Here is a 25,190-nt window from a genome sequence, read left to right as displayed (position 1 = left end):
CATCCCTTCCCCCCTCCAAGTTCCTAAATAAACCTAAAAACCCAAAGATACTGGACTGGTTTTTGTCTCAGTGATCACACTTGGAGAAACATGTACAAAGATACCTTTGTTGCACCTGGTGACCCAGGGGGACCCACAGCCAGCACCTATGCTGGGAATTGTGCTACACACACTTACCTGACCAAGTTGGTTTAGAGTAAAGACTGGAACACACTGGCTGAAAATTAGATGGTATCAGCCTGTTCAACAAAAACCAGGTGACATTGTGTACAGCAGCCTAACATCTGTCGAATGGGCATGCTAGAAAGCCAGCAGATGGTCGACATCTGATAGGTGGGGGGGAGCAGTCCACCTGTCTGAACACAATATCTCAGTGGGGAGATCAATGTACAAACATCACATAGTGAGTACAGCGAGGTCCTCTGTTTTTTTTTTTTTTTTTTCGTTCAGCCTGCTGTGTGTACCAGGCATAAGGGAAGTCCTCCCTTGACTGCATCATGTGATTGGAGCTAGAGAGTAGCAGCCTCCCTCACTGTGCACAGACAGGCTGCAAGAGCTTCTCTTTTCCCGGGTGTCACTGTCAGCACTAGCTGCTGTGCTGCCGACTCTCTGGAAGGGGTGGTTGGACCCCCTATCCCTCCCATTATCTATATCCCTCCTGTACTAGAAAAATGACTCTTTATGGCATGGCCAACATTTTCTAGAAAGCTTAAGGGAACATTGCAAGTTAATAAAAAGAAAGAAAAAACACTGCAAGTAAGCATATACAATTCTTGATTATCCTGTGTTTACCTGCAATTTTAAGTCAGTGACAGGGTCTCTTTAAGGCCTCATAAAATGCACCTAAGGCATACTAAATTGTCTCCATTATTATAACAACGTTTTAGCCTGCCTCAACTGCTATTATTAACAGTAGCACACCAGAAATGTTGTTTTAGCTTGAAGAATCAGAAGTCAGTCTACATTGCCTTAGAAACCATTCAATTCAACCTTGAATTTCCTACCTGTGTGAAGCATGAGACAAAGAATCTGATTTATAACAATGAGCACACTTCTTACTTCTTTCAGACACTTGCATACAGTGCGCACATCATAACCATGTAAATGAATGAGTATGCAATTAAAAAAAATAAATAAAAAAAATAACCAGATCAGACACAAAGATCAGTAACAGAAAGGACTTTAATTCCCCACTGCACCCACCAGCATCTCTCTCTCTCTCCTCCATGCTATATGTACTGGGGAGAGAGAGGGTGACACACGTTTTTAATGTAAAAACTTGTGTGTAGACAATATTGTGGATGATCTCTCACTTCCTGCTCAAGTCCCAGAAAGGCTCCTGACTCGAGTGACTCAGAAAGGATCCAGACCAGCTAGATGTACAGATTGTATAAGTTGTGCCAGGACCCCTGTGATCACGACCAATAAAATCCTCTTGCGCTTTCTGTCTCCTCCGTGCAGGAATGCTTTGTACAGTAGGTTTTAGGTATCGTGTCGTTTGTGCATATGTCCTGTTTCCTAGATGAACCAGCATGTCCACCCCTCAAATTACACCAAGGTTCACAGAGGGTATCAGAAAGCCTGGGTGCTGGTCTCTCACTTGTTTTAAGGCACTGCTTCAGGGGCTCAGTAAATTTCTACTATAACCCAAGCAGAACAACAGCCCTCCAGATCCACAAGCCAGAGACGGGGAGGGCTAAACGGTGGATCCATTTTTATAGGGGCAAGGCGGAGGGTCTTGTCATGAATTTCTTATATGCTTAAAGAACCTGGTAACCATGGACACCAAGAAAATGAATTGATTGGGTGTTTGTCTCATTATGCAGGTGAGAGCAGCACTGCTGTGCCGGATCTGTAGAAACACACAGCTTTTAAAACCTTTCAAGAAAGCAGTGCCAACGGCCATTCCGATGCAAAAGCATTACATAACGACGCAGAATAAATCTGTACACTTCTGGGAATCAATAAGTGCCCTCTCAGGGTAAATCACACAATATGAATGAATGTTTTGGGTGTATTAGAAAACCCAACATCAAAAATGGCAACAATTTTGTTAAAAATAATTAATAATTTATTTATTTTTTTTACCTCTTAGGAAGTGTACTGAAACATTAAGCATAGTTACGCAATGCTTCAGTCCCACGTCAGAGTTGAATTAACCCCAAGCATTAACGCTGAGACCATGAGGTTTCAAAGGAAGTGCCCTTCCATGTCACCTAACCCCTCAGGTAATCCATTCCCTGAAAGATAATCACACGGTGCTCTCTAGCATCCATTCTGTGCTGCTAAACGTGACTCTCCGATGTCCCAGGGCAGCATCTTGGTTGTGCAGCTCCGAGGTGGACATGTGTCTCTTTGTCCGTGCCCTGCGAGGGTAACTGTGGCTCTGGAATAGGGTGTAGTCCCCATCAAAGGAAAATCTATGTTGATAAGTCCTGGGAGGTGCTTTGGGGCCCACACGATTCTGGCCGTCAGCAGTAACCAGACAGAGAGAGGTGGTGGAGCCAAGGGCACTGGTCTCTGTGTGGTCTCCTTCTGCAGACAGAGAAGATAACAGAGCAACTGTCTGAAGATCACTGGAGGTCCTAGTTCTCCGCTTGTCCATTTCAGTCAGTGGGACCAGAGGAGGTGAACGTGGTTGGCCCTCTCTTTTACCAGGGTCTTTGCCCTCCAGGGGGGACTCTTTGGAAGATGGAGGCAAAGGTTCATAGTTATTTTCTCCCAGCTTGGCACAGGAGTTGGCGCAGGCCATGCCTTGCTGCCCGTTGGTTTGGGAATAAACATTGCTGACTCTAGCTTTGCCTCCTTCCTCCTGGCCACTGTACACTTTATATCGAATCATCAGGATGATAATAAACACCAGAACAGATGCCACAATGATCCCTCCAATTATGATAATCATAGTACCCCCTAGGAACTGGGTATGAAGTGGTCTGCACTGTCCGCTCTCTTCTTTAGTGGTGAACTGGACACATCCCACCACTCGTGTGGCTGTCAAGGAGGTCATTCCATCATCATAGACGGCTAAGACGCAAAGGTCATACTCACGGCCTGGAGCCAAGTCATTCACAAGAAAACTCCTGTTGCTTGGGGGGATCATTCTGTAAAAAAGAGATAATGCATAACTATGAGGGTCCAAAAATACATTTTTAGAAATGAAAGCTTAAAAAAAAAACACAAATGAAACTATATTTAACTGAGTCCCCTCCATATCTCCACCATTTTTATCAGTGCAGGGGCTGTGTTTTCAAAATTCACAAGCAGAGCCATCTGTAAGTGAAACGTGGTACTAAAAGACAACTGTTCATAAGGCTTGTGCGTACTATGGGATAAAACTGGAGAAAGGAGAATGACAACAAAAGTATTTTTGCCCGCAGTAACTGATCAAACCTTTTGTTTTATGCTCCATAAAATTAAAGATGGACGCTAGTTAGTTGCTAAAGACCCACAACTCGTTTTCTTTTGTCCAGTTTTAATTATCAGTTGCAAAGTATCAGACCTGGCACTCTAAACAAAAACAGAAAAAGGGCATTGGCCTTGTTGACTTAGTGTGCAGGAGAATATGATAAATGGGTGAAAAGAAAAGGGGTAGTTTTTTTATTTTTATTTATAGACAATCCATTTAATGGGTGATTCCACTTTTACACCAAAAATGTAAAGATGAATTCTCAAAAACACTTGACTCTTGTAAACACATGTAGGCATATTTAGGCTCATCAAGTGCTTGAGCATTATTAAATTTTTTTGGCCAGAATAATAATTTATTCTGGCCATCAAAATCAATTAATGCTCAATCACTAAACGCGCCTAGAGTTCTTTCCTCCAAAACGCTGCAGCTCCAGCACGCGTTGGCAGTGGGTATTTTTTCTGCCTTTAAATGCCCCTGCCTCTAAACTCCTCTAAATGCCTATATGTGTATGGATTTATAGGCTAACATGCAGGGTCTTTAAGAGCCAGAAAAATAAATAATGCCAAATGCCCTTAAAAGCAGCATTAAAAATGTCTGGTGTGTGTGTGTGTGGCCTTATACAAACATAGACTTAATAATAAAAACTGATCAAAAACCACATGAGACTCCCTTTAATGTAGGTGCTATATAGAAGCAAAATATTCATATGTGGGATAGGTGGGGACCAAAATTATGAAAGTCAGGCAAGCATTGATGTAAATGATCCATAGAGACACGAAAAAATGGTGTGTTATCCACCTATGAATAGAATATTGGATGCCTAAAATATTAAATAAAAAAAAAATTGGTACCAACTTCCAGAAAAATGTCAATATGAAAATGGGATTAAGGGTAAGTGGGACCTCAAACTCCCCAATTGTGGAGGTACTCACTGGGAAAAGGGAAATGGGAAAGGGGGGTTGGCTGGATTTTTGGGTACCGATATCTTTGTAATTAACAGCTTCCATACAGAGCAGTTAGACACCCTTCCTGCCCAGACCAATTTTCAGCTTTCAGCACTCTCACACTTTGAATGACAATTGCTCAGTCATGCTACACTGTAACCAAACAAAATTTTTATCATTTTTTTCACACAAATAGAGCTTTCTTTTGGTGGTATTTGATCACAACTGAGGTTTTTTTTTTCGTGATATATGCAAAAAAAAGAGCAAAAATTTTGAAAAAAAAAACACTTTTTTTTAGTTTCAATTATAAAATTTTGCAAAAAAATTATTTTTCTTCATACATTTGGGCCAAAATGTATACTGCTACATGTCTCTGGTAAAATTAACCCAAATTAGTGTATATTATTTAGTCTGTGTGAAAGTTATTGAGTCTAGAAGCTATGGTACCAATTACTGAAAATTGATCACACCAGATGTACTGACTGCCTATCTCCTTTCTTGAGGCCCTGAAATGTCAGGACAGTACAAATACCGCCCAAATGACCCCTTTTTGTAAAGTAGACAGTCCAAGGTATTTAGTAAGAGGCATGGTGGGTTTTTTGAAGTTGTAATTTTTTCCCACAATTCTTGGGAAAATGAAGAAAAAAATTTTTTTTCTTTTTTTTCCCACAAAGTTGTCAATTTATAAGCTATTTCTAACACATAGCATGTACACAGCAAAAATTACACCCAAAAATACATTCTGCTACTCCTTCCGAGTATGGCGATACCACATGTGTGAGACTTTTACACAGCCTGGCCACAAAAAGAGACTCCACGTCCAAGTAGCACCATAAGGCGTTTTAGGAGCATAAATACACATAAAACTTTCTTACTACCTATCACACTTTTCAAGGCCCTAGAGCACCAATACAATGGAAAAGTCCACAAAATGACCCCATTTTGGAAAGCAAACACTCCAACGTATATTCTATGAGGCATTATGGGTCGTTTGAACATATCATTTTTTTCCACAGGTTTTTGGAAAATGTGGGAAAAAAATGAAAACTTTTTTTTTTTTACACAAAGTTGTCAATTTATAGGATATTCCTAACACATAGCATGTACACAGCAAAAATGACACCCCAAAATACATTCTGCCACTCCTCCTGAGTATGGCAATACCACATGTGTGAGACTTTTTCACAGCCTAGCCATATAGAGGGGCCTAACATCCAAGGAGCATCATCATGCATCCTAGCCACTTGCCTAGGCCTATTTTTGACATTTGGTGTTTACAAGCTAAAATCAGTTGTTTTGCTAGAAAACTGCTTAGAACCCCCAAACATTATATATTTTTTTTAGCAGAGACCCTAGAGAATAAAATGGAGATTATTGCAATATTTTTTATCACACCGTATTTGCGCAGCGGTCTTCCAAACGCAATTTTTTTGGAAAAAATTCACTTTTTTTAATTAAAAAATAAGAAACTAGTAAAGTTAGCCCAATTTTTTCCATAATTTGAAAGATAATGTTACGCCGAGTAAATAGATACCCAACATGTCATGTTTCAAAATTGCGCACGCTCACGGAATGGCGACAAACTTTGGTACTTAAAAATCCCCATAGGCGACAATTTAAAAATTTCTACAGGTTGCCATCTTTGAGTTACAGAGGAGGTCTAGGGCTCAAATTATTCCCCTTGCTCTAACGATCGCGGCGATACCTCACATGTGTGGTTTGAACACCGTTTACATATGTGGGCGGGGTTTCTGTATGCGTTCGCTTCTGCGTGCGAGCTCACGGGGACAGGGCGCTTTAATTTTTTTTTTTTTTTACTATTTATTTTATTTATTATTTTTTATTTTTACACCGTTTAAAAAAAAAAAAATTGATCATTTTTATTTCTATTAAAAGGAATGTAAACATTACTGGTAATAGAAATAGGCACGACAGGACCTCTTTTTTGAGAGATCTGGGGTCAAAAAGTCCTCAGATCTCACAAGTACACTAAAAGATAGAAAAAAAAAAAAAATTATTATATAAAATGAAAAAAAAAAAAAAAGGACCTTTAAACCGGTTGCTAGGCAACAACATTTTCCGTAGCTCCGGTCCTCCAAGACCATAGAGTCAAGTGCCATCCTGTCTGTGAGGATCTGGGACCGGATCGTTTTCCCCGCTGCCGGCGGGTCCGGTAAGCGGGGAAAAGGACCGGAACGCGGCGGGAGGGGGGGGGGCGCCTCTTCCGCCATCCCGGAAGGGTGATCCCACGGTGAATCCGCCACTGGGACCACCCTTATCGGAAAGCCAACCGTCCACCGTTTAAAAAAATACCAGGGTTATGGCAGCTATCTGCTGCCATAACACCGGTATTTAGGTTTAAACGGAGGACGTATATAAACCTTTTTGGACTTGGACATGGTGGCTGTATGAAGGGTGACAGGTACTCGGGTACTTTGTTAGGCAGGTGACAGGCAGGTGACAGGTACTCTGGTACTGATGAGCAGGTGGCAGGTACTCGGGTACTCCGATAGGCAGGTGACAGGTACTCGGGTACTCTGATGGGCAGGTGACAGGCAGGTGATAGGTACTGATGAGTAGTACTGATACTGATAGGTGATACTGTACTGATGGGTACTGATGATCAGTACTGATAGTGATAGGTACTGATGAGTACTGATGAGTAGTGATGGGTACTGATGAGCAGGCGGCAAGTACTCGGGTACTTCAGGCGTCAGGTACTCTGATGATCGGGTGTAAGGTACTCAGGTACTCTGATGGGTAGGTGACAGGTACTCAGGTACTCTGATGACAGGTACTCCGTTGACAGGTACTCAAAGTACCCGAGTACCTGTCATCAGAGTACCCGAGTACCTGTCATCAGAGTACCAGAGTACCTGTCGTCAGAGTACCCGAGTACCCGTCATCAGAGTACCTGCGTACCCGTCATCAGAGTACCCGAGTACCTGTCATCAGAGTACCCGAGTACCCGTCATCAGAGTACCCGAGTACCTGCCATCAGAGTACCCGAGTACCTGTCATCAGAGTACCCGAGTACCCGTCATCAGAGTACCCGAGTACCTGTCATCAGAGTACCCGAGTACCTGTCATCAGAGTACCCGAGTACCCGTCATCAGAGTACCCGAGTACCTGTCATCAGAGTACCTGAATACCTGTCACCAGCCCATCAGAGTACCCGAGTACCCGTCATCAGAGTACCCGAGTACCTGTCATCAGAGTACCCGAATACCTGTCACCAGCCCATCAGAGTACCCGAGTACCCGTCATCAGAGTACCCGAGTACCTGTCATCAGAGTACCCGAATACCTGTCACCAGCCCATCAGAGTACCTGTCATCAGCCCATCAGAGTACCCGAGTACCTGTCATCTGAGTACCCGATGGGCTGGTGACAGGTACTCAGGTACTTTGATGGGCTAGTGACAGGTGCTCTTTATTGGGGGGGGCAATCAGTGTGGTTGGGGTGCACTGAATTTGGTAACTAGCTGTTACCACACTCTCTTCCTCACACAGGATCAGTGTGTGAGGAGGAGAACACAGTGACAGCTAGTTACCGTGTTCTCTGTTGACATTTGTGACCAGCTGTGATTGGACACAGCCGGTCACGTGGTAAAGAGCCAATTTCATTGGCTCTTTACCTAGATCGGGGATCGACTCTGTCCGCGTCCCCGATCGCTGCTCTGCGCGCCCCCGGGGGCGCGCATTGCAGAGAGAACGAGCGGCTCGTGCTGGAGCCGCTCATGTGATCGGCTGTGATTGACACAGCCGATCACATGGTAAACAGACAATTTCTATTGGCTGTTTACCTTGATCAGGGATGGGCTATGTCCGAGGGACGAGCCTCACCCCCGATCGCCGCGCTGCGCGCCCCCGGGGGCACGCAGTAGAGGGGAGATCCGGGCGACGTCATATGACGGCGGCCCGGATCCTTACAACCACTTTGCCGATGTCATTTTACATGACTCGGTATGGAAGTGGTTAATATAACTTGGATATCATTGTTAAAAAATAACTTTTATTAAATATAACCCATACACAGTACAAAGGCCTTCCATGTTTTGGTCATTTATGTTCTTGCTTTTGATTTATTTTTTGTCTTACTCTTCAGACTCTAGTAGAAACTTATATATTGTACTCTCCTGAAGAAGCGGCTAATCCGCGAAACATGTAGAGAAAACTGTGAAGACATTCCGACTACTCTTCTTCACATCACAAGCTATTTTTAGCTGACTCCAATCGTGTCAGTTGTATGTCATTTATGGTATATTGTTGTAAATTAAATATATGTCATTTGTTTTTTATATTTAATAAAAGTTATTTTTTAACAATGATATCCAAGTTATATTAATTACAAAGATATCGGTACCCAAAAATCCAGCCAACCCCCCTTTCCCATTTCCTTTTTCCCAGTGAGTACCTCCACAATTTCGGAGTTTGAGGCCCCACTTACCCGTAATCCCATTTTCGTAAATATTCCATGTCTCTTTCTCCGGGACAAGTACATTTTGGAGTTTTAAAAGGAATAATTTGTTTATTCATGTAATTATTTATGGAGCATTCATTTATATTCCACATGTTCATTCCTGTCCCAGAGAAGTTTACAGTCTAACATGCCCACAGGCATACATGTTTTTTGAAGGCTATTTGAAAGGAAGCCTATTAACCCACCAGTATGTTTAGGTATCATGGACAGAAACTGGAGCATCTGGTGAAGACCCATATAAACTCCACATAGACAGTGCCCCTGGTGGGAACTGAACTAAAAACCCCAGCACTATGAATCCATTAAGTCCCCATAAAATGTATTTTAAATCTCAGTGATTTGTGTTTACTACAAGATATGTGTTGTTTATATCACCAACATAATAAGTGGAATTGAATCGCTTTTTAAGTATCTTTCAAGGCTCATTAAGTTCAAGCGATAAATATTTGTGACCAGCTGGGAAATTACAAAGAGTGTGGAATGGAGAGACATAAGATGAAGAAAGACAAGAATGTGATAGGTGAGTGCAAAGATAGGAAGGTGTACTCTGCAGGAGATGTGTGACTGGGGCTACTTACGGTCTACAAAGAATATGGGGTGTCTCATGAAAAGGTCTCTGTACTTATTTATTCTTTTCCGGAGACAATTTGTTATCTCTTTTTCCGTATATGTTATATAATAATGTGTTGGTAAGAAATGTGGGGGTGTGACAAAAATCAAAATATAAATGAGTTAAGCTGGGATGGGGTAACCACTGGCTAAATGACAGATAAGAAAAGGAAATAAAGAAAGATGATACAGCGGGAAATGTAAGGGGAGCATGCAGAGGAACCAAGATAGGGACAGGTAGAATGAGAGGTATGGTTATGGAATATGTGTGGCTCAAAGGGGGCAAACCAAATGAAAAAGGCCAAGTACAGGATCGATTGCAAAGAGAAGACATGGGAAGAAAGGAAGGTCAATGAATTAGGTGTCTAAAGAGGGTGAGTGAGAAGGACAGGTAGAGATGGGAGGAAGAGTAAAATGGGTAAGTGAAGGGAGAAGGATGTCTGGAATGAGAATAACAGGTAGAATGAGCATAGTAAAAAGATTCAATAAATGGACAGGTAGAGCATCTGGGATGGGATGAGGGGCAGATAGAAGAACTGGGATGAGTGGGATAGAAAGGGTAAGTGGATGAATTAGCAGCAAGTGATAAGAGCAAGGAGTGAAGTTTAGGTATAGTGAAAAAGGCAAAAATAATAAGAGAAAGTTGAAGAGGTTAAGGAGAAATGAGGCTGACTGAACAAGGTGAAAATTACGTAGAAGAGGAGTGGGAAAAGTGAGAAGAGCAGACAGTAGAATGATAGGAGAAGTGAGAAGAACGGACAATAGAAGGGCAGGAGAAAAGCATTTTGTAGAAGAGCAGGCAGACCAAGGTTAGGAAAACCGGGAAGACCTTAGAAAGGCAGATAACAGAAGGGCAGGAGAAGTGAGAAGGGCATATTGTAGAAGAGCCAACAATAGGTAGAAGTGAGAGGAGCAGACAGTAGAAGGGCAGGTAATAGATGAGCAGGAAATTGTAGAAAAGTGGGAAGAGCAGTCAGTAGAGCAGCAGGGGAAGTTAGAAGAGCAAAAAAGAGAAGGGCAGTTAATGGTCAGGAGAAGTGAGAAGAGCATTTAGTAGAAGAGCAGACAGAAGAAGTGTAGGGGAAATGAAAAAAGTAGACAGTAGAAGCGCAGATAATAGAAGGGCAGGAGAAGTGAGAAGAGCATATTGTAGAAAATCAGCCATTAGAAGGTAGGAGAAGTGAGGAGAGCATACTATAGAAGAGCAGGGGAAGTTGGGAAAGCAGGCAGTAGAAGGGCATAAGTGAGAAGGACAGGAGAAGTGAGAAGGGCATATTGTAGAAGAGCCAACAATAGGTAGAAGTGAGATGAGCAGACACTAGAAGGCAGGGGAGGACTGGGCCAGGGGGCAGGGGGGCAATTGCCCCCTGGGCCGCTCTGATGTCCTGTAAAAAGGCTGCACCGCTTCTACCACAGACAGGTCCAAAGGATTCCTGGTAAAGAGAAGTAAATAGTCCTCGTCACTGACGTACTGAGTGCGGGTTGAAGACAAGGACAGCGCAGGCCTTTAGATGGTTTAAACTATCTGAGCAGAGGCCGGTTCCATGCCCCAGTGGAGACTCTTCTCCCCTGGCCAGCCCCAACTCAACTGTCCCAGCCTCCCCCAACCACCCTCTGCTGGCCAGGTTGGGAACTCGGATTAAGGATTGAGTAGAGAGTACCTGGAGCAGGGCTTCAGCCTGGAATGGGGGGGGGGGGCAGGAGGAGGGAGGAGGATGTAAAGAGGGAGAGTGGGAGGGGGGGCGAGATGTTGCACCATGGGCCTTTGGTTTGTACTTTCCCCCTGGGCTGAAAGTTGCCAGTCTGCCCCTGCTAGAAGGGTAGATAATAGAAGGGCAGGAGAAGTGAGAAGAGCATATTGTAGAAAATCAGCCATTAGAAGGTAGTAGAAGTGAGGAAAGCATACTGTACTATAGAAAAGCAGGGGAAGTTGGGAGAGCAGGCAGTAGATGGGCATAAGTGAGAAGGGCAGGAGAAGTGGGAAGGGCATATTGTAGAAGAGCCAACAATAGGTAGAAGTGAGATGAGCAGACACTAGAAGGGCAGATAATAGAAGGGCAGGAGAAGTGAGAAGATAATATTGTAGAAAATCAGCCATTAGAAGGTAGTAGAAGTGAGGAAAGCATACTATAGAAGAGCAGGGGAAGTTGGGAGAGCAGGCATTCGAAGGGCATAAGTGAGAAGGGCAGAAAATTGCGATGGAGGGATAGAAGGCCAAAATGAAATATACAAGCAGTCACAGTATTGTAAGATAAGCAGAGAGAACAAATCTAATCAGAATGCAGTGAGATGGGCAGGTAGAATGATATAAAGAAGGACACATAGGTAGACTGGGATGGTTATTGTGAAATACAAGACACTGTAATTACAGTTATTTGGTGATAAAGGTTGCAAAAGAGAGATGGGCTAGCTGTGGAAATTGGTATATGTTGAAAAGGTTAGATAGTGTGTGAAGGGCACACACATAGTTTAAGTTAGAAGTGTAGATAAGAAAGCATCTGACAAAGACAGAGAACTGGATAGGTAGTGAGAGTAAAGTAATCAGTTCTGGATTAGCAAGAGTCTATCATTAAAGATGTTTATTAGTGACCTTTGGCTTAAATTTATTGATCCTTTGAGACATTCTTTTCCTGCAGACCTACATGGTCCCTTTTGGAACCTCCTAACAATCGAAAGAAATGCAACGGCAGCACGTTTTCAATCAACCATCACTGTACCGTACCCCCCTTCCCCCATCCAATCTATATGTTCATTCTGCTTGGTGGTTGGAGAACTGCCCAAACATTGAGGCTTTTGTGTTTGTTTCTGATGTGTTAGCAACAGAAACACTTTAATGATTATGTTGCTATCTCTCACACCTCATCAATAAATCAGTATGCTGCTCACAAGCAACTTTAGAGCATCTTATACTTCTGGGGTGAAATAGGCTGGCTTAAAGGCTGCACAAAATGCTAACAAATAGGCCCTTAGCACGTACTTCATTCTATGTCTTCCCACAGCTTCATTCTTTTACAGCATATAGAGACAATTTTAGTACTTTTGCATTGTTTGAAATCAACATGGCATTACCTGTGACTTCCCTTTATATCATAGTTTCAAGAGCCCTTGTTTCTTTGTGTACAATATCCATCTTTAAACACTATACACTCTTCCCTAAGTGTTAAGCAGATTTTCTCCCTGTCTGTAATGTTTATCTACAGCAAATATTACCTCTCAGTTCCGTTCTGCTCAGAAAGCCTGAATCGGCCCATTCTAAAGTGTTTGCCATGTCTGACATTCTCTTTCTTTACACAGCGAGGAATCTCATTACGGAGGCGATGGATAAGGTGCAGATCGTGTCAGTTCAGTGATTCCCATAACGGAAAAGCCTCCATGGACCACAGGTTTTAGAAATAATACTAGGGAAGAGATCTTTTAGTGAAATGGGGGTGGTTGATTGGGACATAGCTAAAAGGTTTCTCTGTTCCACACCATTTCGCTTGTTTCCAGCTAAATTGCCTCTTGAGATTGGTGAAAGCTGCCCTTTGAAGACCAATTCCGTAGTGCAATTGTCACCTACTTCCTTGATTTTCAGCTGTCTGTCACCGCTACTATCATTGAGCAGCTGAGACCACCAGTCACAAGAAGATAAAGAAAGCAGAATTTAAAGAACTGTACAGTGATGGTTTTCAAATACATATCCAAAGGAAAACTCTAGTGTAGTAAAACAAGATATTTATCAGTTGTGCAATTTGTTTTAGAGTTTGGAATAAACCTGTTGTTATGATGAAAAACTTTAAGCCCAAAGCATCATGTGAAAGTTGTTGAATACTTGCTTTTTGGATAGGCAACTGGAATCTTTGCTGTCTTGAAAAGCCATGGGTGCTGCAGCTCTCTGACACTTCATGGTGTGTTGAATATTTGGTCCCCCGCTGAATTTTATGGTTCCTCCCATCAGACGATACTTCAGTACTTTCTCCTGAAGTGACTTAGTGACCAACCATGGGAGGAACCACAGCACCCAGGTATCTAAAACATTTAAATGCGATGAATAGCAGCAGTACCTTTGGCTCTGGAAGACAACAAAGATTTTATTAGCTGGAAAAGGTAAGTATTTACCGTCTTCAGCTTCTTTTACAGAGTGCTTTAGCCTCAAAATGATCAAAGTGACAGGGTTGCTTTGAAAGTCAACTCCCACCACAGCAAATATTTCATTTTTGCATGGCAGCTGCTAAAATAAATCACACAATTGTTTTTTTTTTATATTATTCAGGGATTCCATTAGTGAAATGCTAATTTCATTCATCTATCTTGCGCATTCATAATGCAGATAATGGTGTCAATGTCCCCAACAAAATGATTATGGACTAGGGGCTGGGTGTAATTTTTAGGAAGCCAACAGGTAATATAACCTATACAATCCCACCCAAAACCGAAATACCATTTTAGGTGTCGCTGACCTGTAGACAAGATATCCCAGAATCCTCACCCTCGTGTCACTGATGTCACTGCCTCTCTATGCATAAAGCTGGATGCCAAATTACATGCATTGTGTGCATGGAATCTTGAATTCCAGCAGTTTCCTTTGATCAATTGCATAAGGCTTTTCATTTTTGGTGAGAATCTTGTATGACTCTAGAACAGTGGTCTCCAAACAGTGGCTTGGGGGCCATATGCGGCCATTTGCTTGATTTTGTTCTGCCCTTGGAGTGCTATTTTATTCACTGACACCAATGACACCATTTCTTCCAATGACACCAACAATGGGGCATAGTTCTTCCCAATGACACCAACAACGGGACCCAATGAACCAATGATGGGGCACAATTCCTACCAATAACACCAACAGTGGGGCCCAATGACCCCAATGTAGGGGCACAATTCCCCCCCCCATTGACCCAAACAATGGGGCCCAGTTCCCCCCATGACACCATCAATGGGGCCTAATGATACCACTGATGGGGCACAATTCCTCCAACTGACACCAATGATGGGGGATTGTTTACTTCCACTGATGCTAGGACATTTTGTACTCCTAATGGCCACAATCCATCCCCCCCCTAAAGTCTGTAGGACAATAAACCTGCCTTTGTTTAGAAAGTCTGAAGCATGTATAGGCCAGGTATTTTGAATTGTTTGATTTTTTCTTGTTCTATATGAAAAATTCAATAAAGTTGATCTGATTTAAAAAAAAAATAAAGTTTGAAGACCCCCTGCTCTAGAGGGAGGCTATGTGTACAGTGTTCCTTTCTCCAACAGAGGGCTGTATCAAATACCAGATGTGTAATTTGGCAGCTGCTCGTGACTTTTTACTTGGCATCAAATCTAGGAGCTATTCTTTAAGGAGAACAATGAAGCAACTATTGTATGCTTGACAGTCAATTGATAAATTTGCAAAATTAGGATCGATCACACAAATCATGGAAGATGTGTCCACATAACTCCAGTTCAACACAATTTTGTTGCCGCTTTAAAAAAAAAAAAGCAAAGCACTACCTGCAAGAGAAGGGGCTTTATGCTCACCTCTCACCTGTCCAAATACCTATTTGTTTGATCTTTGTTTTGCTAAAGTGGTTGTAACGTCAAAGTGGGATTGCTGCCAACCCCTCTGTTATACCAAGGTATACTACACAGCATAAATGTTTGTTTACATAATGCCGATAAATACCTTATTTCAAATTGCCTCTGTGCGGTCACGTGACCTCCTCTGACTTCAGCTAGGATGTCATGTGACTGCTGTGATGTCTGCTCAGCCCCTCCCGCTGTAGCCATTAGATCAGGAGAGGAGAGTGGCGGTAGGTCACGTAATCACAAAGAGGCAATCTGAAAGATAGAATTAAGTGAGATAATTTTAAACACACATTTACACTGTGCAGTATACCTTGATATACCAGAGGGGCTGGCAGTAATCCTACTCTGACTTTGCTGCCAGCTACTAAAAGCGGCAGGAGTGGAGGGACAGGGAGGAGATCACTCACACACAGGAGATGACAAGAAGGAAGGGAGGGAGGGGGAGAGAGGAGAGACTGCGGGATGACAAATGCACGTAAACTGACTACAGTATCATGGATCAGCAGCCATGATTACCCTGGTCAGTTCACATAGCGGGCCCAGGCAGCATCAACCAGGTTTTTACAGAGTTAAAACCTCTTTAGAAAATACAGCCACCTCAGGAATCTTCATATGTGATACTTTCAGGAGTCTAGGATGCCTGTGTACCCTGCTACAGAGGTCTTCAAACTATGGCCCTCCAGTTGTTCGGGAACTACAATTCCCATCATGCCTAGTCATGTCTGTGAATGTCAGAGTTTTACAATGCCTCATGGGACCTGTAGTTCTGCAACAGCTGGAGGGCCGTAGTTTGAGGATCCCTGTGCTACACACTATGGTTGCTTCAGCTGATCTTTACCTTCACTAATGTATCCTGTAGTGATGCAGGGATTGGCGGAAGAAACTAGGGTAAGAAGTGGGGGGGGGGGGGAGAGAAAGCCTCTGACACACCAAAAATTATGTAAGATGTAAAGAGACTGGTAGAATATCAGAAAAATAGGCAACAGAATACGTGAATATAAACTCTCATCTCTCTCATCTCAGTGTTCTGCAACATATTTATAAGGGGAGTAGGTCTGTGCTTCTCAACTTCGGACTTCAAATATCCCAAATACTGTAACCCAGGTTTTCAGGTTTCTCTTTCCCATTCTCAAATATCACTATTTCCAATACCAAATCGTTAATTACCATAGATATTTTATTTAAAGAATATGTCTATAAAGGTTCTCATTTATCCAGGTCACGGTATGTCTAGTAGTAGTGATAAAACGTAAAACGCTGCCAGCCGGGCCCCCTACAGGAGCATAATAATAAATTCAGTCTGCATGTGGCCATGTTGAATAATCATCTGCAGTGGTTTTGGGCAGATTCGTTTACAGTTATGACCGATGAAAAATACTGAGGAGTGTTTATCCTGTACTGATCCCTTCATGCATCTTGAGAGGTGGTCCATTTGAATCGAATAAGTATCCACGTAACATCAGATCTTCAGTGGTCTTGATTAATAGCTGGGAGTGGCTGACTCATTAAGTTGAGCAGCCATGGAAATCTGGTAAGCTGCTTATCATACCCCATCACAGAGGTGTTCCTTTCCTCCACATACCCTTGGTGTCACGGGAAGAATCCCCCCTTGGAATATTGTGCATGCGGATTTATGATTTGATTTCACATCAGTTTTTTTTGGGACTTATTCATTTGTAAACTTTTTTCTCCTTTTTTCCCTATATACACATTATTGTGATTATTAGTTCTTTATTCATTTGGACACTATTCATCATTGTTGTGATTATTAATACTTCTAGCGCTACACTTTTACGTTTTATTAATATTTTGAGTCACTGTTGGTTGATTTTGTGTTGGCTGCTGACATTTATCATTCTTTCACTCGTCACATTAGCGCGGAAATTTTTTTAATTTTATTTATATTTTAGTAGTAGTGAGTCACATGCAACTGGATGTTTTGAGGTGTTCTGTAATGCTGAAGATGTTTTGCAGCATGTCCAGGTCAATTCAGCCTGAAAATAAGGAAAATACCTCAGCATTTACAGTATACAAAAACAGGTTGCACCAATGCCTTGATTTGTTTAAAATAGGAAAGCAGATGGTATTGTCTAAGCATAGGATAGGAGATGTGAAAAATGTAAATCCACCCTGTAGTAGTGCCATAATCTCACCCTTGTTGTTGGTAAGAGTTCATAAATGTTAATCCTTTTATTTACAGTAGAGCTCTTGCTGGATATTTGACTTAACCCCACCTATTTCAAGTAGGAGGACAACTTCTACAGACAGAAACATGGCTGTGCTATGGGATCATAATAGAAAAATAGTGCAGCGCAATCCTAGTGGTAAATTAATAATTCATATAATCATGCAGAGTCCCAATGTTAATAGGTGTCCATATAAACAGATAAAAGTCTCCAGTGTAAAGTGGTCCTAGGGAAATTCCATAAGGTGCTTGTCTCCACGAGTGCTCATGCAATCCCACCACCTGTTCACACTGCCGCTCACCTTAACAACAACCAGCATGTCATCTCAAAATCAAAGCATCCTCACACTTTCTTCCTTAAGCGTAGTAAATGATTACACCTCCGATGCACTGTCAGCTCCTCAAACAATGTTACCAATATGTGTAGGAGAAAAGAAAGAACGATCTAATGCTCTCTGTATTCAATCAAGCACTCTTTAATCCATATAAGTAAACAACTCACATTTTTGAAGAAAATAACAGCGCATATCTGCAGAGTTTGCAAGCAGGCGTGCATCAGGTCCACCAACCCGGAAGAGTGAGAGGCGGCTGCGGGTCACGTGACGTCCCCCGTACGTGTTACGTCTGTAACAGTAGGCGGGACTTCTTCAGCGAGGGTCACGTACCATACTGCGGACCCGTCTTTTATGACAATATGATCTGCCCCTGTCATAAAAGAGGTGTAATCATTTACTACGCTTAAGGAAGAAAGTGTGAGGATGCTTTGATTTTGAGATGACATGCTGGTTGACCCTGTAGGGTCTCTTTGTTAAGGTGAGCGGCAGTGTGAACAGGTGGTGGGATTGCATGAGCACTCGTGGAGACAAGCACCTTATGGAATTGCCCTAGGACCACTTTACACTGGAGACTTTTATCTGTTTATATGGACACCTATTAACATTGGGACTCTGCATGATTATATGAATTATTAATTTACCACTAGGATTGCGCTGCACTATTTTTCTATTATGTATTCAGAAGGTGTTTTGGAGATATTGCCCTTGAGTGCTTAGCTGCTGGTCCATTTATTAGTGGTGTGTACAAGAGTCCAGCGCTGAATATGTTTCTTTATTTGTGCTATGGGATCACCTGCATCTCTAACTGTTGCTAGGAGGTGGAGAAGAGAGCCTTAATTTTTTTTTTTTTTTTTTTTTTTTAGGGGAATAACAGAGTGATTGGTTCAGTTATGTGCAAATACAAGCCTTTAGTGAATATATAAATTCAGTGGGCATAAACATCAAGTTTACACAGAAAAAGGCAGAGAATAACAATGAACCTTTTTGAACTGTGTGTTACATTTCCAGGAGGGGGTGACTTAGACATTGAAGTCTATTGTAAACCCACCCACACAAACCAGTATCTACTTTGTGACTTTCACCACCCACTGGAAACAAACTGGAGTTTATTAGAACTCAACAACATTGGGCTAAGTGTCTATAGACAAAAAACACAGCGCACTCAGGAGTGCTTTGAAAGTTTGTGGCTACCCAGACTGGGCTTTTGTTAAAACATCCACAAGGTCAAGCAAAAACCTAGGACAATGGAACAGAGGAGAGAAGAAAAATACACGGTGTCCTTCATGAATAACAATACACTGAAACAGAAATGTATACATCCAAAAGACCCAACACCCAAACACAAGAAAAGTAACTTGTTATATGTACTGCAATGTAGTGAGAAATGCAAAAAAAATGGCCCAGCAAAGGAGAGCAAATTCTATGGGTCAAATCTCAGAAGTATTCCTACACCTTAAAGGGTAAATCGACTTTCACGGAAAAACAAATATAGCAAATAAAATAAAAATAATAATTTAGCACAGCGTTTCCCAATTGGTGTTCCGCGGATCCCTAGGGTTCCACAAAAACAAAATTGGGGCTCTGTGGCGTTTTGCCACATCAAAGATGGCCACCGCTACCTGCTGTTTCCAGAAGGTCGGAAACAGCAAAGGGAGTACAGGGGGGGGTGGAACCTTCACTTAGATAACCGCCTGACAGGGGCTTCGTAGTCACATAGTGATGTCACTGAGGCCGGCCGAGGGATTTGAAAGGACCAAGAGGAGAGGAGCAGAGAGTTCGCCTGCCAAAGCTGTGACCTGGAGGAGCCACAGTGCCAAGGAAGAACCAAGCCCTGTTAATCCCACAGGTAAGCAGATTGCCATCGTTAACTCTTTGTTTTGGGGGGGAGGCTAAGGGGAGGTTAATTACCAATGGTAATGGTTGCATTATGCAGCGTGAGGGGCTTAATGTATTGCGACTGGTCACTGATGCATTAGTGACCGACCAGTGGCAGTTAATTAACTCCTTTGAGCTGCATTAGTGCAACCAGTGTCCGTGTTAATTAAACCCTTTTTGCTGCATTAGTGCAACCAGTGTCAGTGTTAGTGAACCCAGTGTTAATTAACACTGATACTGGTGCCACTAATGCAGCAAAAAGGTTTTAATTAACACTGACACTGGTTGCACTAATGCAGCTCAAAGGAGTTAATTAACTGCCACTAGTCAGTCACTAATGCATTAGTGATCAATGGCAATACATTAACCCCCCCTCATGCTGCATAATACAAATACCATTGGCAATTAACCACCTGTTGACCTGTCACAGTACATATACTGCGACAGGGTGGCAGCTACAGGTGTACGTCACTGCCTGTTTCTGGTGTATGCCCCTGTTTTATCAGAATAGCGCTACCTATCAGATTCTGCAACCATACAATTTACAATTCAAGACTTGCGTGGGTGTAGGAAGATGTCCGTCGCTGCTTCGTGTTCTGTCACATTAGGAAATCTATTGGAACACATAGCGGCCATGTTATAACGCATGGCGCATGCACAGTAAGTTGTTCTCGGCCGAAAGTCACTTCCGGTTGCAGAATCTGATAGGTAGCGCTATTCTGACAGAACAGGGGCATACACCAGAAACAGGCAGTGACGTACACCAGTAGCTGCCACCGTGTCGCAGTATAAGTACTGTAACGGGTCGGCAAGTGGTTAATTGCCAATGCTATTTGTATTATGCAGCATGAGGAGTTTAATGTATTGCCACTGATCACGCTGCGGAAGGGGGGGGGGTATGAAGGGGGCAGTGCTTACCAGATATAAAACCAGATATAAAAATAATCTGCCAGCAAAAGAGAACATTACACTCAGCTCATTGAAAGGTTTGCGCCGTGCTACGGCACACATTTTTTTGTTGGGGTTCCAAATTTTTGCTATACCATGTCAAAGGGTTCCACAGGAAAAATTAACTGGGAAACCCAGATTAAGTATATGTGATTAAGTTTGATTGTGATTAAGTATGTGATTAAAAATTACCTTTCCTATTTAATCTGCAGCCACTGTAATTATCTGTAAAATTTAATGCAATATGGCAATTGTCATTTCCTGCTTGTGTGATTAGCTCACTGATTTTCCCAAAGTCTGCTAAATACTTCCAAAGGGTTGCATATACTGTAGCTTTTCTCATCAGAACACAAGGGGATGCACCAGCTGAGTATAACAAACCAATCTCTCAGATTCAGAATCAGTATTCAAAAAGCTTTTTACTCAGAGTAAAAAAGGTAGGACTCTGCAAAAAAGTTTGTTAAAATCCCTGAAATGTACAATGACCGCCTAGAGGAGATTGTTTTTTTTTTTTTTTTTTTTTTTTCTTAACAAAAGAAAAAGTGACATTCTATTGAGAGTAGTGAAGGGGCTGGAGAACCATCATTGAACAGGGGTGGGGGCATTCGACACCAACTGTCTTTCACATACAGTGGCATTTTATTATATCTACCCCAGCATTTTTTGACAACAACTTACAATTTCAGCCATGTAGTTGGAATGGTTAACATCTATGAAGCCTTCTTGACACAAAAGATTAGAATATGTAACTAGTACAAGGTGGTTCCACAATTTTCACACCTTCCATCCTGGTATCAGTCAATAACATCTGTCTGTACATAATAATTAGATTAAGGCGTTTTATGTGATATATTTGGATATAAATGCTGGGATATTTGCCTGACACTCATTAGAACTGAAGAACTGGCTTGGACAAGCTTCAAAACATCTCCAATGTTACAGAGCCAGTCAGTCCAGTTAGATGTGACCAAAAGCCCAGTACACACGTGCCGAATGTTGGGAGACATTTGGCCTATGTGTATTCCACCCTGTCTGACAGAAGCTGGCCATTTAGGCGGGTTCTGTCAGATGAGCATCCTGGAAAACCAGTAGCCAACCGACTCCTGATCTCAGCCAGTGGCGGAGAGCGTTAATAGGAGTGTTCTGCATTGTTGGTATATCGGCTCTGACTAAAGATGACAGTTTTTGGGTTGAATGAAAAAATAAATAAATCATAGAGTGTACCTTAACTTGGAATTACATTCTAAAGGGTATCCTATCTGAGGAAACATGAGGGGGAATTTATCAAACCTGGAGCATGCAGAATCTGAAGCAGCTGTGCAAGGCAACCAATCAGCTTCCATCTTCAGCTTGCCCAGTTAAAGAGGAAGTAAACTCTACTAGTGCCTTTTACCTATAGATAAGCCTATAATAAGGCTTACCTATAGGTAGTGTAAATATCTCCTTAACATTCACTGTTTAGGAGATATTTACTGTACATGCGGCCAGTGAAATCACTGGTGCATGCGCTCTGAAGGAACGGCTGCCTATGCCGTTTCTTCAGAGCCCTGTGCCGTGACCAGCAGCTCCCATGTGCATGCGTGAGGAGTGACGTCATTGCGGCTCTTGCCACTCACAGCGCCGGAGCCCGCAAACCCAGAAGAAACACCGGGGAAGATGTCAGCCATCTCAGCGGTGTGCGGGCACCACTGGAGGGCTTCGGTCTAAGGTAAGTATTTTATAATGAGCTTGTATGCGATGCATACAAGCTCACTATGCCTTTGTTTTACAGGGGGGGGTGGGGTTTGTTTTTTTTTCCCCAAGAGTTTACAACCTCTTTAGAGCCCATTCACACAGGGGCGACACGACTTACCGGGGCGACCTGTGAAGTGCACCGCGACCTCGGCGCGACATGTACGGACTTCATATCATTGAAGTCAATGCAAGTCGCCTCCAGGTCGCCCCAAAGTAGTACAGGACCCTTTTTCTAAGTCGGAGCGACTTGTGTCGCTCCTATTAGAACGGGTCCTGTGCTAATCAATGGCAGACGACCCACCGCGACTTGTCAGGTGACCAAGTCGCCTGACAAGTCGCGCTAGTGTGAATGGGGACTTAAAGAGGTTGTAAGCCTCTGGGAAAAAATAAAATAAAAAAAAAACCTGAAAGACGAAGGCATAATGAGCTAGAATGCATCCCATACTAGCTCATTATGAAATATTTACCTTATAATGAAATGCCCGCAGCGCCGCCCGCTCACCGCTGACACGGCCGACATGTTTACCTGTCTTCCTTCAACGGTTTGTGTCCTCCGGCCATCTGACGATTCATGGCACAAGAATCTGAAGGAACAGCACGGACGGCCGTTCCTTCAGAGCGCATGCGCCAGTGACGTCACTGGCTGCATGCAAAGTAAACATCTCCTAAACGGTGCATGTTTAGGAGATATTTACAGTACCTATAGGTAAGACTTATTAAAAGGTTTACCTATAGGTGCAAGGTACAGAGGAAGCTTTACTTCCTCTTTAAGCTTTGAAAATGAAAGATAGACGCTGATTGTTTGCCATGTACAACTGCTCCAGATTCTGGCTGCTTCCGTTTTTATAAATTCCCCTGACTGTATTACATAGTCATGAGATTGTGCAAAGAGCATCACTGAGACATATAGAGTCCCACTACATGTGTGTTTTTTTTAATGTATACTTGAGTCACAGTTTGCACAAGCCCTTTATTGAGGGACAAATCCATAATCAATGGAAAAATACAATCAAGGCAACTGACATTTTTCAGAAACAACTTTCTTTTGTTATCAAAAGAATCGTCAGGTTGGGTAGCAATCATCCAATGTCAATGGGTAACTTTAGAGAGTTTTGACTTCATATAGCTAGTGACGTGTAGATGAGACAGCCATGAGAAAAGGAAAGTGTTCCTATGAATTGCAATATGAAGGTTCTAGTCACAGAGTGGTCTTTTTTCGCCTTGAATCTGTGATATGGGTGACTATGTGCAGTAGTCCTTTAGGTTACTTTCATATTCAAAGACCTGAGCTTACTTAAAGCTAAGCCCACCTGCAATTGTTCTATGGGACAACATGGCGCACTGAAATTTCTTGTTCCACTTGACTGTAGCCTTTAGACTAAAATGGTCAGACTACTCCTTCTAAATTCCCAACAAGAGGAAGAAACCATGTTAAAAAATGACTACCATGTTTGATCCTACAATGTGCAGCAAAAGTATTGTGAGTAGAATAAAAATGAAAAAACCCAGGCAGGGAATCTGACCAAGGGATTTCCAGATAACAGAAGCTGTGGGATAATTCAATTAGATGGCATCTTCTAAATACTGCAAATGGTTTTAATAGTCTATGTATGCAGATCCACCCCAAAATCATAACATCTTACCTGTACACCAGAGAGTCATCTAAAGAACTGTTGTACTGAATCTGATACATGCGAATCCCAGGAATATGACGTTCTGATGGCCATTGAATGATAACTGAGGTGGATTTCAACTTGTCCACCACTATTCTTCTGTCCTGGAGGCTTTTGGTGTCATTGAAGCCTGATTTGGTGGAGGTTGTGATGTCAGAAGAGCCAGGGTCAGGTTCTTTTATGTGAGCCGTGTTATTAACTAACAATGGAAGTGGTACTATTGCCACTTCTACTGGGGCAGTGGCCTCCCCAGCTGCATTGGATGCTATACAGGTGAAAGAACCACTGTCCTTCAGTGTTGTTATGAAAATATCTAAGGTTCCATTGTCATGAGCCACTATCCTTGATGTATTGTGGATAAGCTTTCCATCTGGACCAATCCAGTGGATGGAAGGTTCAGGATCTCCTACTGCTTTGCACTTGAGGTTTACAGACTGTCCTTCCATGACAAATGTTTTGCTGGCATAGTGTCGGGTAATAAGAGGAGGTTCACAGATAAACTCCTCCTCTTGAATGGACCAGAAATACTTGTCCGTTAACTGTTCTGGAGAAGCACAAGTCTCCAGGTCATCTTCTCTTGTCAGCCGTCTCAGCCATAAGAGCTCACAGTTACAGTGTAAGGGGTTTCCACCAAAACTAATGGACAAGGAGGAACTGGAGCCTCTTGTACTGGCCAACACTTGAGACCTGAGGAATAGGTTGTCTGGAGGCAGTTTGTGCAGCCGGTTAGAGGTCATGTCCAATCTTACTAGCTTATGCAACATAGTAAATGTCCCTTCAGCAATGTAGTCTATGAGGTTGTGATCCAGAGTTAATGTATTAAGGTTGGCCATTTGCCCAATGTCTTCCCAGGGCAGCTCTATTAAGTTGTTATAGGATAAGTCAAGGTCTTCCACAGTGGGAAGGAACTCAATAAAGGCTCCATTCTGGATAGTATTAATCTGATTGTTGCCCAAAATCAGATGGCGCAAATTGCCCAAGCCACGGAAGTGTTCAGATCTCAGACTTGAAAGCCGGTTACTGTTCATGTGCAAGGCTCTCAAAGAACGCAAATCAGAGAATGCCAGGGGTACAATCTGGCTAATAGTGTTCCGTGAGAGTGTCAAGTGCACCAAGTTGGTCATATTGACAAAGTCTTTGCGCCGGATGATGGTGATAAAATTGTCCGTCAGTCGTAGCTCCACTGTTCGACGGTCAATGGCTGGTGGAACAAATAGAAGTCCTGTCTTGGCACACAGCATCGTAAGGGTTGGAGAGTTACTCTGGCAGATGCAGCGGCCAGGGCAATGTTGTGCTCTCCCAAAGTACCCCAGAGCTCCCATCAGCAACAGGCATAGCAGCTTCTCCATGGCCCCTTGGCCAAAAGAGTCTAAAAAAGAGAAAAAAGGAAAGTTTAATATAGAAATAACATAAAGAATATATGTTGTAGACTGTACAAGAAAGGAAA

At 42.6% G+C, this 25,190-nt stretch overlaps 1 protein-coding gene across 2 annotated transcripts in view; it reads right to left on the bottom strand.

Moving 5' to 3' along the window:
- Nucleotides 1-1,164: 1,164 nt before the first annotated feature.
- The window catches only part of LOC309560100 (leucine-rich repeat and fibronectin type III domain-containing protein 1-like), a gene marked incomplete at its 3' end in the record, with an annotated part of 327,508 nt that continues 303,482 nt past the window's right edge, over nucleotides 1,165-25,190 (bottom strand). The window contains exons 3-4 of one of the 2 annotated variants that reach the window (XM_082263629.1): nucleotides 23,714-25,112; nucleotides 1,165-3,101 (exon numbers count right to left, since the gene is read on the bottom strand). In XM_082263629.1, the coding sequence (XP_082119755.1) occupies nucleotides 2,252-3,101; nucleotides 23,714-25,092 (2,229 nt within the window). In that variant the 5' untranslated portion in view covers nucleotides 25,093-25,112. Of the gene's footprint in view, nucleotides 3,102-23,709; nucleotides 25,113-25,190 lie in introns of those variants that run through there. The other variant, XM_082263630.1, reaches the window with a different exon arrangement.

This window comes from Pelophylax lessonae, assembly GCF_965119305.1.
Source record: "Pelophylax lessonae genome assembly, chromosome: 7".
NCBI classification, from domain to species: domain Eukaryota; kingdom Metazoa; phylum Chordata; class Amphibia; order Anura; family Ranidae; genus Pelophylax; species Pelophylax lessonae.
The sequence above is the reverse complement of the archived record's forward strand: the minus strand, read 5'-3'. Positions and strand labels throughout refer to the sequence as shown.